Source organism: Pelmatolapia mariae, linkage group LG16_19 (assembly GCF_036321145.2).
Source record: "Pelmatolapia mariae isolate MD_Pm_ZW linkage group LG16_19, Pm_UMD_F_2, whole genome shotgun sequence".
In the NCBI taxonomy this organism is placed as follows: domain Eukaryota; kingdom Metazoa; phylum Chordata; class Actinopteri; order Cichliformes; family Cichlidae; genus Pelmatolapia; species Pelmatolapia mariae.
In genome coordinates, this window is record NC_086241.1 from 26,141,035 (window position 1) to 26,155,239 (window position 14,205).

Here is a 14,205-nt window from a genome sequence, read left to right on the forward strand (position 1 = left end):
ATCTCTCTGGCTCTATGCTCTGAACAGGGATGGATTTTCTGTTGTGACAGGCACAGGGAGATGAGCCAAAGTGGTGTATCTGTGTGTGCTGTGTATTATCCATGTTGTGAGGACAAAATCTGTTTGTGTAATCACATTGTGGGGGGTGGGGGGCGCGCTCACAACTGTTTAGTGGACTAGGAGCAAGTTGCAGTAATGTTGGTCAGTAAATCTGTGAGTGAAGATTGAGTAAGGTTGGCAAGTAGCAGGAGTAGTTTGTGCTAGTTGTCACTGTCTGGCACAATTTCAATGAACCGCTGGGCGTTTACAGTTGGGGCTAGCATTAAGTTTAGTCTGGGACAAGTGTTGGAGGCAAGTATATAATGTTAGACACAGGATTTACAGAATGCATTAATGTCAGTGAGTACCCTGACAAAGATAGAAGCACTTTAGTGCGTGTGGCTGTGCGTGTCAGGTTGGATGACAGCTGATGGCAGACCTCCAGACATCAATGAACAGGACAGGAAAGACACACTATGTTATGCTGCTTTCATTGTTTCATCTCGGGCCACTGCTGCTGGGATGTAGGCTGTAATTGGAGGCGGCATTATGCATTCATGCAATTAGTAACATTTAGTGCTTGGATTATAATTATAAACCCCTCAGTGATTCTGCAGAGGATATCCTTTCAATTAAATCAAGTGACCAAGCTCTCACATTTATATGCAGAAGTCTTTAGAGGTACACGAATAAATATCAGATAATCATCTGTTTTTGCTAAAGTAAGAGCGGAGGTAGGAGTAATACACCAATACACAATTAATTAATATACTTTTTATTTATTTTAAGACTGAAATAAACCCAGATGCTGTAGATTCCTTGTATTTATTTCAAGATATGAAAGATCTGGATAACTGCATGTTAACTTGTAGCATTCAGTCATATACTGTATCTCTCATTAATTAGTACATACTGTAAACACTTTTGGTCTCAAATCTTTTTCTTTTTCCCAAGATTACATTGTTAGGTTCTACAAATGTGCCGACATTTCTGTCTGGAGGCTGGATGATGTAGAGTATAATATAGTTGTTGTTTTTTTTTTTTCTTGTGATTGACATGTTTAATGTCTCTTTCAGCAATCTGCGGTTCCTGATGATAGCACTGGCCTATGCAGTCCCCACAGGAGTGATTGCTGGCTGGTCGGGCGTCCTCGACATGGTTCTTACACCAGCCAAAGTCAGCCAGGTATGGCACAAATGCACACTCAGGATGACATACTGCCTTTGCACAAGCTTCAGTAAAGTGAAGTACCTCAAAGCATTCAGTAAGAGGCTGTTTCTTCAGATTTCATTTTTTTTCCAGTGCCCTTTTGAAAGAACAGGTCAGTACTGGTGTTTTGACTGCCTTTTGAGGAAAGTGTGGAGACGAGGTCAGCATTTTTCCTTCATAACAGACTAGTTTTCATCTGGGTTACCCTTTAGGTGGGTAAACTGCAAAAAAATATGTATGAATTTTTGTATTTCTCTTATTTGACTAGGTAAGTAGTCAGTTTTCATCCACCTGTGTCTATAATTTGAAAAGCTTTTCACACATGTGGCCCACTCAGTGGAACAATGGGGCGAACAGCTGGGGTGCTTTCTCTTGTTCTCATTGTTGCATCTTGAAATATATCTCAGAAATTCTTCCTGCCAGTAAACTGTAAGGTCTGTTATTATCAAGATGATGCACTGAAATGACATTACACACATAGAACACATGATGATATTCAGGACTGAGAAGTATATTTTGATGTGGAAGGAATTCTGACGTTTGAATTCTAAAGAACCAGTTTGCAAGGGTGTATTAATCCAGTCTTATGGAGGAATAAATACACACTGTCACTCCCCATGTGAAACCTAAGAATAACCAAATATGATCACATATTTTGATTTGGTGCTGTCTTTTTCTGTTTTGCACTTATTGAGCCTACACATAGCTGCGTCTTTTGTGAAGGGCACAATCGATTGCAAATCGCTATCCGCATGCCTGCCAGCCATCTTCAATTTGAGACAGAAAAACAGAGTAATTTTGAGTGGTGCAGCTTGGAGGAAGAAAAAAAGCTCTGGATAGTTTGCATCTTCCAGGTCTCAACACAGCAGCATGTCAAAAGGCAAAGGAAGCATCTTTTCAAGGTTATCGCCAGACAGGTGCTGCTGGAGAGGAGATCACACGCAGCAGAGCGGGGGATGAAACACTTCTTGTCACACCCTCTACATTATACCTCTGTCAAGAGGAAGCAGAGCGCATACGAAATTGTTCTTAGATTTCATTTGTTCTAAAAAGATTTTTTTTTTAAATTCTTTTTATCCATGCCACTTGAAAACACAAAAAGTATGTTGCAGCGAGATGAGCTATCCCTTGGGTATAAAAGTTGAGCTTAAAAATAAATGAAACGATGTGCGTGGTGGAGTACGAATGCAACTGAAGCTTTGTTCTTTTGGTGTGGAGACATTGAAGTCAAGTTGAACTAAGGAAAAGCAAATACCGCATTTTATTTTGTTTTAGCTTAAGATGCACCCACAGATCCCAATCGCAGCTCTCGCTTATCTTGTTTTTCTGTCTGTTTTAAGCTTTGTTGACTCTCACATCCAGAGACGGCGCAGACAGACGCTGTGCTGGGAGTAAAATAGGCATTAAAAAAATGCAAGCTCTCATCTAATTAGATCTTTTTCTTCTTTCCCCAAGCACCAATGCATTTGCACTGGAATTTTTGTTTCAGTGCAAACTTTTCTCTTTGCATTTGCCTTCAGCTCTTACTGCCATTTTTAAATGAACAAAGCATTAATAGCTAAAGAGAAATTCCCAACTTCCTGTTAATTTCTTCTTGCTTTGCAATAATTTGCTCATTTTGGTGCAGGTTTACTCACAAACACATGTTTATACCTTTGCTTTACTGTGCAATCATTTTCTGAATCCACGTCTGGTTGACATTGGATGTAATGGCTCATCAAACAAATGTTAATATTAGACAAAGATAACCAGATGAGATGCAAAATGCATCATTCAGTTGATGATTTAATTTAAGTAAAAAAAGGTTATAACAAACCTATGTGAAAGTAATTGCCCCCTAAACCTAATAACTGGTTGTGCCACCCTCGGCAGCAGAACCGCATTCAGTCATTTGCAAAAACTAGAAATAAGTCTTTCACATTGCTGTGGAGGAAATTTTGCTCAGTAATTCTTTTTATTCGAACACATTGGAGGGGTTTCCAGCATAATTTTTGTTTTTTTTAGCTGTTTCTTTAGATCATGGCTTGATGTGTTGCTTTTTTAATTTTTATCGTTTGGCCTACTTCACTTTGTCAGTTTGACAGATTCTATTTGATGGATTTCTTGATTCAGCAGGTCTGATATTAATCAGGCCTGGGTGTGGCTGGTGAAATTTATTCAGTTAAGTCAGATGATTTATCATAGGTCTGGATAGCTTTTTTTTCCCCCCCATTAATAAATGAAATCCTCATTCAAAACTACATTAAAAAATTATTTTTGTCTAAAATAAAAATGTATTTGATCTTTAACGTGTGACAAATATGCAAAAAAGAAATGAGGAAGGGGTCAAATCCTTTTTTTCACTGCATCGTATATCAAATTCTATTTTCACTTCTTCTTTTATTTATTTTTTTTTAATTTATATATTTTTTTTACATATTTTATAGTGCACACATTTGGTAACTCAGTTCTGCTGCTGATTCATGCAGTCATTTATCCTTGGTGCTTTTCAAGACCTAACCTCATCTCTCCTCCTCCTCCCTCTATCTCTGTCAGCATTTTTCTTACACATGCTTCTTCGGGGTCCTTTTCTGGAATAAAGATGCTTCTGTCATCAGCTAGCCACCCAGTCTGAGTGAGAGGTGACCATGAGTGCTGTGAGGCAGTAAGAGCAATCAGTTGTCACTGGATTAGACAAATGTTGATGTCCCCTTTTTTTTTTTTTTTTTTTTCTTTTCTTTTTTTCCCCCTCTCCCCCAGAGTCGATTGGAAATACAAACATGTTCTTGTTCCGCAGCAGAGTGTCTGAAAAACTAATAAAGAAATAAAACATGAAGGCGAACGAAACATGCTCTGCAAATGACAAAGACTGTTACAGCACCTAGCCAGCTCTCTGGTCTCAGTCGTCATGCTGTTTTTTCATGACTTCATGAAATACGACCTAGAAGTGTTGTTTAACAACTTACAAGGATTGATTGAGTAAATGACTGGAAGAGGGGCAGAGGCACACGGGGATCTGTTGGCAGGGAAATGACACAGCATGTGGTGATTTGACTGGAGCCCGACTAGGAAACTCAGGGAACGTTTTCATGTTTGTTTGGTTTATATGCGAGTCTTAAAAATATGTGTGAAATTACTGAAGCTCTTAGAACATAGTGTGCACATACAATCACCCAAGCCCCAGGAGGAAAGAAAATGACAAACTCCACCAAGGCCTTGTATCTTCCAGTGAGCAAATACAAGTCAGCAAGTCATGCCTCTCAATATATTTCCATACTGACACGGTTTCTGCTGTGTGGCCACCCAAAAAAAGAGATTGAGACAACAAAATTTGTGTGTTGGTTTTTATTCTTTTGCGAAAACACATGTCAGTGGTTGAATTGCCATTCTTTTCAATTTTGTACCTGCAAATGGGCGCTCTCTTCAAATGCAATCACGCCACAGTTTCTGTGCCTCTCCACTGTGATTGTTTGTGGTAGGAAGTGGGAGTTGGGGTGAAACTAGGACAAGAGCCATCGAAACGCAAAAGGATGAGAAAAGTAAAAATGGTCACCTATTCTATTATAACAAGGGTGTGTATTTCTGGAATTTGGATGGTAGATGCACAGGGGAAGCGCCAAACGTCCGATGCTAAGGATGCCATTTGAGCTCTAGAGGGGAAATGTGCTAAACCTGCAGATCAAGTATCATCACAATCCGTATGTCTCTGGAAATGGGTGCTTTAGTGCTGCAGCTCATCAGTTTTTAATGGAGACCCATTTAGAATGCATAGAATTTGAATGCAGATTGTGTCCTGCTTCTTTTAGTAAGATTAGTTTTTCTTTTCTTTTTTCTTTTTTTTAATTCCAATACACAACCACTGTGGGAGTTTTGAAGCACTTTTTAACTTCACAACATATGTTCTGCCTTCACATAAAACACTTCTCAGCATTAAACACTGCTTTGTGGATTTTTAGGATTATACGAAGAGATTCAGCATTAGCACAACATGCCACTTCTTCTCAGAGATTCTGATTTATGACATTGGCTTAAAATGGCTTATAACATGCGATTAAGAGAGAAAACAGAAACAAACACATTAACATGATATGGCTTTCTCCATCCTAACTGCAGTCGTCGCCAGCTTATTGACACAGTCACAAAATAGCAGACATGATTAAGCTTCAGGCTTGGCCTTTTAAAGGATCCAAGCACTGAGAATGCTGCAGTTAATTAACTCTCCACCCACACATGAAACATAGTAATTTGTATCTTTTGAATTGAAATGGCTTGGCATGCAATTTGTGTTTAGCTCCCTGAACTGGTGCACAAACTGATGTGACATACACCATAGAAAATCCTAGCGTCAGTGCTGCATGGCCTACATGGAAGATAAACAGCAATTATAGGTGCTACAGGGTTGTGGGTGTTTTGATTTATAATATATATTTTTAGATCTTTGTTATTTACTTGGGGAGTACAGTTCACCTCTCTGTGCTGCCTCAGGCTATGCAAACATGAGATGAGTGCCTTTCCACTGAGCTTCACTGCTTCACAGAAGGCTGGCCCACACAAAACTCTGATCAAATATAATGGCATTTTGGCATGCATCACTTATAAGCTAGAATCCGTCTACATTTAATAACTTTGATAGTCCACTTTTCTTCATCGTGAACTTTCTTGACAGATTGGTGCAGAGTGTGATTAAGCAGAAAGCATCAGATCCTGCTTTAGATTCAGCTTCCTCGCTGTATGATCTACCATCTGAATTTGACTTAATGCAAGTTATTGTCCATAGAAGACTTATGAGAACCAAACACATTTATTGGCACTTAGACTTTTCCTGTGTGTGTGTGATAGAGAAAGGGAGGCGTGCTGTATTTTACCTGTTATTGATTCTGTGGCAGTCCCTTGGTCAAAGCGTCCTTTCCTCTGACTTTAAGTGTGTGTGTGTGTGTGTGTGTGTGTGTGTGTGTGTGTGTGTGTGTGTGTGTGTGTGTGTGTGTGTGTTTTGACTTTCATCCTGGTAAATAAAAAAAAAAAAAAAAAAAAAAAAAAAAAAAAAAAAGGACAGCAAGCTTTGCACACATACACGCATGCAACATTGCCAACCCTGGCAATTTACCGGACACGGTGATTGGCAGGCCTTCACAGTCTTCAGGCACTTAGAGCCTGCTCTCAGTCTAGCTCTGTCCTCACAGTCATGGACTGCATGTTGAACAGGGTATATGCTTTTCTGTTTCTGTTCTTTTCTCTTGGCTTCTACCATCTCTCCCAAACCACCACCTCATTTTCCTTTGTTTTCTTTCTTTCTCTCTCTTTTTTTTTAAAAACACAGGTGGATGCAGGCTGGATTGGTTTCTGGTCGACCGTTGGTGGATGTGTGTTCGGAGTGGCAATGGCCCGGTGAGTTATACCGCCCTTTTTGTGTCTGTCTGTGCCGCTCTGACTACTGAATATGGATTAAAAGTGAAGCTGTACTTTAACATGCATTGACATTATGAGTGAAAATATTACAAGTCTGCTACACTGTCAAAAATACCTGCCATGAAGTGTTGCTTTAAGTGTGCTCTGCATGTGCGCACGCATGCAAGGATGAAAGAATAATGGTTGATGCTTCACTCCATCACTTAAGTGCTGAAAAACAGTTGAGAGCAGTGCAACTTTGACAATTTATGTATTTTAATTTTTTTTTATTGTCAAGCCCATCATGACAGTGACAGTTGGTAGCCTCATATTACTGGCTTTCATTGGAAATGACTCATAACCATTGACTGATCACAGTGTAAGACTTCCCGGGCACGTTCAGACTGTAACGACCTGTCCATGTTTAGACCACTGATATGTAACACGTGTCCCTGCTGCACCTGCTAATAAACCTGTCAAACAACCAAACTACATGGACCAAGCAACAATCTCATCCATGTTATTATGTCACTTTTGCATTGTGTAACAACTTAATTAAGTTAAAGTGTGAGTCTGCTGATTCCAGAGCTGAACTAGTTTTAGCGTTTCTGATTCTAAATGGCATTCGGTCTGTTTATCAAACTAAAACTCAATAGAATCAGTGAGGCGTCAAATTAGAAAATAAACATTTACTGTGACCCCTCATTTTACATTTGCACGCCTTCTTCACAGCTGAATCTGACACATTCACATATCTGAATACAGAGTTGCATATATATAAGACACTCAGTCATTCCTTATCTGGGTGTCAGGTCCACCAAAGCAGAATAACTTGTGGCATCAGGAGATGATCAGTGAATTTAAAAAAACAAAACGACAACAACACACATTTCATTCCTTAAACATAAAATTGAACATAAAGCTATACACACCTCATAGATTCAAGGAATTTGTGTTGATTGATCTCAAGAGAAAAGACAATGCTATGTTTGCCAAAAGCCAAAAAGTAGGGAACGATTTATATGGTGATGAAGGTTAAGCAGATACACTGAACCCCACTTGAACATTATTTGCATATTTAAAAGAAAAGGTAAAATGGAACCTGGATAAAGTGCCCGTGCATTTTTTTTTTTTATTTATTTTAATGTACTTTAATACTAGCAGGACAGTTGGCAAATGGCATAACATAATGCAAAAAGATTTTGTGAACAAAGTGTTTCTTTATTCAGGAAGCAATGAAATAATCAAGTGTTCTTCGTGAGAACTTTAGTTGCACCTATTCTATATAAAAGGCATATTTAAAAAGTGGTGCCTGTGAATGTTTTTCATTGTGCTAATCACTCTGTTCACTTGCTCTATGCGTACATATTATATGTTAGCGTGTAGACCTGCCACTTGCAAGGCTGTATTGTTTCTAACAATGTTAATAATTAATAAATATCATAAAGAACAGTGAAGGTTGATTTGAGGTAAAAATAGGAACTGCTCTTGCTCCTCTCTCATCTGCTCTCTTTTAATATATGATCTGAGTGCAGCGATGCTGCAATAGAGCGAGGGAAATTGATGCTAATGCAGCTACCACTTCACCTCCAGTGATGGATCGGGAGCCACGCTATGAAGACAAAGTGTGGACTCTGCAAAAGGAAGGGACTCATTCGTGTCTGATAGATGTATATTTGTTGTAGGCTGAGGTGCAATCCGCACTACCAAGCAGATCCAGTGTTTTCTTTAAGTTGTAATCAGGGAAATGAGCCTATAACTCCCGCTGTTAATCAATGAAGCTGTTTGCTGCATTAGGTGAAAGTATATGTAAACAGAGCTGTTGAAATATTGGTGTTGATTGCAATAGTCTTAGAGTCAGTGGATGCATAATTAGTCTTTCTTTGATGCAACAGTTGATGGGTAAATGAAATTCCTCTAACCGCTCCTGTGTGATTTGGGTTGGGTTGTCTTGGGGCTTGATCGTGTTAAAGCGACTGAATATAACTTAAGTTCATCCACTTACCGACGGTCTTCTGGTTGGTTAGGGTGAACACTGGATATCCATTCATCCATCCATGTTAAAGTTTATTCATCTGTAGTTGGTAATGATTAATCTACCTGTTGAACCGCTGCTGTAAATCCAGAAAAATCCACATCGCTTGTTCCCTCAGTTAGTTTAAGCAGTTCATCATATAACGTACAGTGTATTGGTTGTATATATTTATTGCCTAGTTTTCCATGGCCACTCTGAAAATGTGAAACCAGTCTGTGGAGACTGATAATGAAAAGCTTTTATGTGGATTTTAGTGCATATAAAAGGTTTATTTATATATGTCTTGATGCATTCTCAATCATCCAGGAAAGTAAACCTCCAAAAGTTGATTCTGTTCATCTGGACGTAGCGTTTTGTGGGAGAAACGTTTCGTCACTCATCCAAGTGACTTCTTCAGTCTCAGCTGACTGCAGGTTTCCCCAATCTTATTAACAGTACATTTGCATAATGACTGAAATAAGCCCACTGAAGGAATAATGGGCTTGGAGGTCAGTTCCTTAATCATAATTATGCAAATTCTCATGACCATTGATCAACAACCACTGACCAAAACCCACTGATCAAAGACCACTGATCAATGGCCATGAGTACCATTCACAGAGAGTTGGGGAATGGCTGCAATCACAGCATTGTAAGATGGTGACAGATGTACCCTTAGGCCCCCTCCTCGATTCAGCAGATGGTCTTTCCCTTTTCACATAAATGGCCTCCTTGACTCCGCGCTCAAACCAGCGTTCCTCCCTGTCCAGGATGTGTACATCCTCATCATTGAAAGACTGTCCACTGGCCTGTAGGTGTGAATAGACTGCAGAGTCCTGGCCTGACGAGGTAGCTCTTCTGTGTTGTGCTATCCCCTTCGCCAGAGGTTGTTTGGTTTTCCCGATGTATAAATCCTGGCAATCCTCCTGGCACTTAACAGCGTACACTATGTTACTCTGTTTGTGTCGGGGGACCAGATCCTTGGGGTGGACCAATTTTTGGCGCAGCGTGTTTTGGGGTTTAAAAGCCACAGAGACCCGGTGTTTAGAAAAAATGCGTCTCAACTGCTCCGATACTCCTGACACATATGGGATCACTACAGGTTTTCGCTTGGGCAGCGGTTGTCCTTCTCTCCTTTATCGGCTGGAGCTTCCTCTAGGTGCCTTTCCAGCTTTGACAAAAGTCCAGCTGGGATAACCACATTTACTCAGGGCCTTCTTGATGTGCTGTTCTTCTGCCTCCCTGGCCGCTGTGTCAGTGGGGATGGTGTTCGCTCTGTGTTGTAGCGTCCTAATGACACCCAGTTTGTGCTCCAGTGGATGATGAGAGTCAAACCTTAGATACTGATCCGTATGTGTAGGTTTACGGTACACGTCAGCTTTTAGATGTCCCCCATTACTGATGGAAATCTCACAGTCTAAGAAGGCTAACCTGCCACTTTTCATATCCTCCCTGGTGAATTTGATGTGTCAGTCCACCAAGTCAATGTGATCCATGAAATGTAGTACGTCCTAAGATTTGATTTTCACCCAGGTGTCATCCACATATCTGAACCAATGGCTTGGTGGTGTTCCAGGGTAGGATAGCAAAGCCCTCTTTTCCACTTCCTCCATGTACAAATTGGCCACGATGGGTGAAACTAGGGAGCCCATGGCACACCCATGTTTCTGCCTGTAGAACTGACCCTGGTATGTAAAGTAGGTGGAATGAAGACACAGTTCCAAAAGCAAACACACTTGGTCGATACTGAGAGTGGTCCTGTTGCTGAGGTTGGTGTCATCCTGTAATCTCTTACGGACTACCTCCAACGCTTCCGTGACTGGGATGCAAGTGAAGAGAGATGTAACGTCGTACGAGACCATGGTTTCATCTGCCTCCATAATGACATCTCTCACCTTCTCAACAAAATCCAGGGTGTTCTGGATGTGGTGTTCAGAGCTGCCCACCAGCGGGTTGAGGATCGAAGCCAGAAACTTGGAGATGTTATAGGTGACAGAGTTGATCATGCAGACAATCGGTCTTAAAGGTGCACCCTGCTTATGTATTTTCGGTAAACCATACAGACTTGGTGTAGACTCCCCTGGGTACAGCCTGTGGTATGAGGTCCGGTCAATAGCCTTGTCTTGCTCTAACTGCTTCAGACAGTCTATCACCCTCTTCCTGTAGCCACTTCCTGGGTCTCGTTTCAGGGGCTCAGGGTTTGAGCGCGGAGTCAAGGAGGCCATTTACGTGAAAAGGGAAAGACCATCTCTGAATCGAGGAGGGGGCCTAAGGGTACATCTTTCACCGTCTTACAATGCTGTGATTGCAGCCATTCCCCAACTCTCTGTGAATGGTACTCATGGCCATTGATCAGTGGGTTTTGGTCAGTGGTTGTTGATCAATGGTCATGAGAATTTGCATAATTATGATTAAGGAACTGACCTCCCAGCCCATTGTTCCTTCAGTGGGCTGGTTTCAGTCATTATGCAAATGTACTGTTTATAAGATTGGGGAAACCTGCAGTCAGCTGAGACTGAAGAAGTCACTTGGATAAGTGACGAAACGTTTCTCCCACAAAACGCTACGTCCAGATGAACAGAATCAACTTTTGGAGGTTTATTTATATATACATTTACAAATCTAACACTTATACGCTAACAGGGGACCTTACCAAGGAGTGATCCACACTATACTTAAGAAAGTTTACTTTAAATACATGTATACAGCACTTGATTTTGGCTTATATCACTTTTCCTATTAATAACAGTACAGACCATAAGAATTTTGAAAACAGAAGAAACGCAACAATTCTTTTGTAGCTTTCTTTTATCTATGCAAGTGCTGGAGTGAGGTAAGTGGAAAGATAATTTTGTAGTCGCTGATAGATTATTAGAAAAGGTCTCAATTTTTATTGGAAAGGTCTGAAACAGTCAAGCCTGGAGAATGAGTGGAGTCTTTTGGTGAGCTCGGCCTTTCTCTGGCACCTGTCTATATTATATCAATGAAAACTGTTTAAAATGTACAGTAGCTTATCTGAATGGAAGGATGATCTGAATATTTGTCTACAGCACATAAATGATCCTAGTGGGAGGACAGCTTTAGAACTGGGAAGATAATAGGACCTGTACAAATGTACAGTTGCCCTTGTTTGAAGTATGAAGTAAAAGCAGGAGACGATTGTTCATTTCTACAACGAAGAAACTTCATCTAACAAAAAACAGCATGGCAGTAGCCTTCAGTGCTGTGGAAACCCAGAAAATATGTTAGATCTCGCTTTGTTTATCAAATATGAGAAGGAAAAGCAAGTCCTTTTAAAAATGTTATGACTTCCTGTGTTGACCAGTAAAATAATGCCCCGTTCTTTTGACTTAAAGTGAGTCAGACGAATGATATTGCACCTTCAAGCTTTGATGGTGATGCCAAGAATGGTGTGCATGCTGGTATGTTTTATTAAAAGGAATTATTGATGAATCATTCTCATGCGTGAATGATACATTATAGCCATAATTCTACACATGCGCCATAATGATGAAGAAAAGTGTCTTCTTTTTAGACTCCCCTGCAGTGTGCACCATGGTGTTGCATGACAGGAAGCTGGTATTCTCATGCAGTATTTCCAGTCAACAGGCTCACAGTCCTTTGGGAGGTTAGCTCCTAGATACCATCTAGGAGCTAACCTCCATTCTTTGATTGGAGAAATGTTTCTCAGCTAAGACAGAAGAAATTACTTTTAAATTTATTAAATTCTTTTTCCATTTCCCCAAAACTCTCTATTCCCCCTTTCTGTTTTTACTTTCTTCATCAACTTGCTGTATCACAGCATCGTTAGATAAATTCCCAGGAAAGATTGTGCTAATGAACTGAACAGAGCAATCTCTGTCCCTTGTCTCACCCGCTAGCAGCCCTTAAGTTGTTAATGTCAAGTTGTAACTTATAATACGCCACTAGCCGTCCCTCTCCCTTCAGTCAGCACTCTGCCGTGCCAGTCGTGAGCACAGTTTGCCACAGGGAGCAGGAAATGTTCTTCTTTAAATGCTGTTTTGCTGCAGGTGTTGCAGTTTCACATTTAAAGTGGTTACTGCTGCTTAGCTAAATTTCTTTGGGTGTCAGCACAAGCCCTTTGCCAAAAACTAAATAAATAAAAATCATACACAGGCTCGTGCAAACATTGCGCTCCCTGTGTCTTGGCTCAGTGGATGTTTGAATGGCAGGGACCTCGATCCAGCAGGTTCAATTAGCGGTGGTAGCTGCTCCGAGGTGTGGCCCCCGTCATGAAAACATTTGACAAACAATCTGGCATCTGTTTAATTGTCTGGCCCAGACAGATGCTGATTGGGCGACAGTGGCACGACACTGCACACTATTTTTATTTATTTATTTTCCTCCAGATTGAGGAGAGTGGAAAGAATAACTAACAAGCTTCACTCATTATCTCCCCATTACAAGCTCTGGGGGAAAAAAAGGGGGGGGGGCGAGGGGTGAATACGAAGGAGGTGGCAGAAAACACAACCAGGTTATTCTCCTTCACATCACGGAGGTCTGAGCTGGAAAATACTCCAATAGAGCAAACGCAAATGAGTATCAGCCGCGGCCTAATTTGTTTTTCCTTCAAACGAGAACAATCTGTGATTGCATGGTGGTCATCATATTATATCGTTCTTTTCTTTTTTCTTTTGCAGGATGTCTGCTCCTCACTAAAAACGTAGACGGGCCTAAATTATACTAATGATGATATTTCATCATTCCCTGCAGGCACTGGGGAGCTGAAAATGCAATCTGATTCTACATGACTTAAATGATGCTAACTTTATGGCCAATAAATCCTGTTAGGGGAGTGTAAAAGATAGGCTTTTAATTCTGACTTTACCTCATGAGATGACATGACCCTCTTTACTCAGTGAGTAGTGTAACAGTTATATCTTAATCTTATTTAACAAATCCCATGGAAGTGCCTCTTTCATGCATCATATGTGACAACCTCGTTCCCATGAGTGTGACTTATAGTTCCACTTATACAAGACGTTGTAGTGATTTTTTTTTTTTTTTTTTTAATTTTTAATTTAATTTTTAATGCAGTTGTATATTTTTGGTTTTTAACAGCATGCTAAAATATTAGCAAATTGTTTGAAGAAAATTTGTGTGTGGGTTCAACTCAAAATATCTTTCAAGTTCTTTTGAATTCAAGAACGCAGTGTAATGTTTACTATTTATAATTGAGTTTTGCATAATAATTGAGTTCTGTGACAAAGATGAATAAATTACTGTATATAGGTTTTAAAGACAATTTTATCTGCTTGTAATTTTTGAAGAGTAAAGGAAGGAACAGCTCAGTATTACTGGTCTTACTTCTAAATGAGGACCTCATCTGTCATACACATAGTGTGTGATGTATAATCATGTTAAATATGGCCAACGTTTGATTTATTTATTTTTTTCCAGTTACAACAGCATGTTAATAGAAAAACTTTGAACATACAGTACTTTTGCTGTTTAATATTTAGAAAGAGAGCAGCAAACAAACAACAACTCCCCCCCCCCACAAATATAAAAATGAAATGTATAAGGGACACTCAGTGTACAGTTAACGATGATAGTGA

General features: G+C 40.1%; 1 protein-coding gene across 1 annotated transcript in view; it reads left to right on the forward strand.

Annotated features, from left to right (window-relative positions):
* slc49a4 (solute carrier family 49 member 4) overlaps window positions 1–14,205 on the forward strand; it is a 46,229-nt gene that overhangs the window by 16,130 nt on the left and 15,894 nt on the right. The window contains exons 5-6 of the mRNA XM_063497020.1: window positions 1,116–1,224; window positions 6,545–6,612. Of these exons, the coding sequence (XP_063353090.1) occupies window positions 1,116–1,224; window positions 6,545–6,612 (177 nt within the window). The remainder of the gene's footprint in view (window positions 1–1,115; window positions 1,225–6,544; window positions 6,613–14,205) is intronic.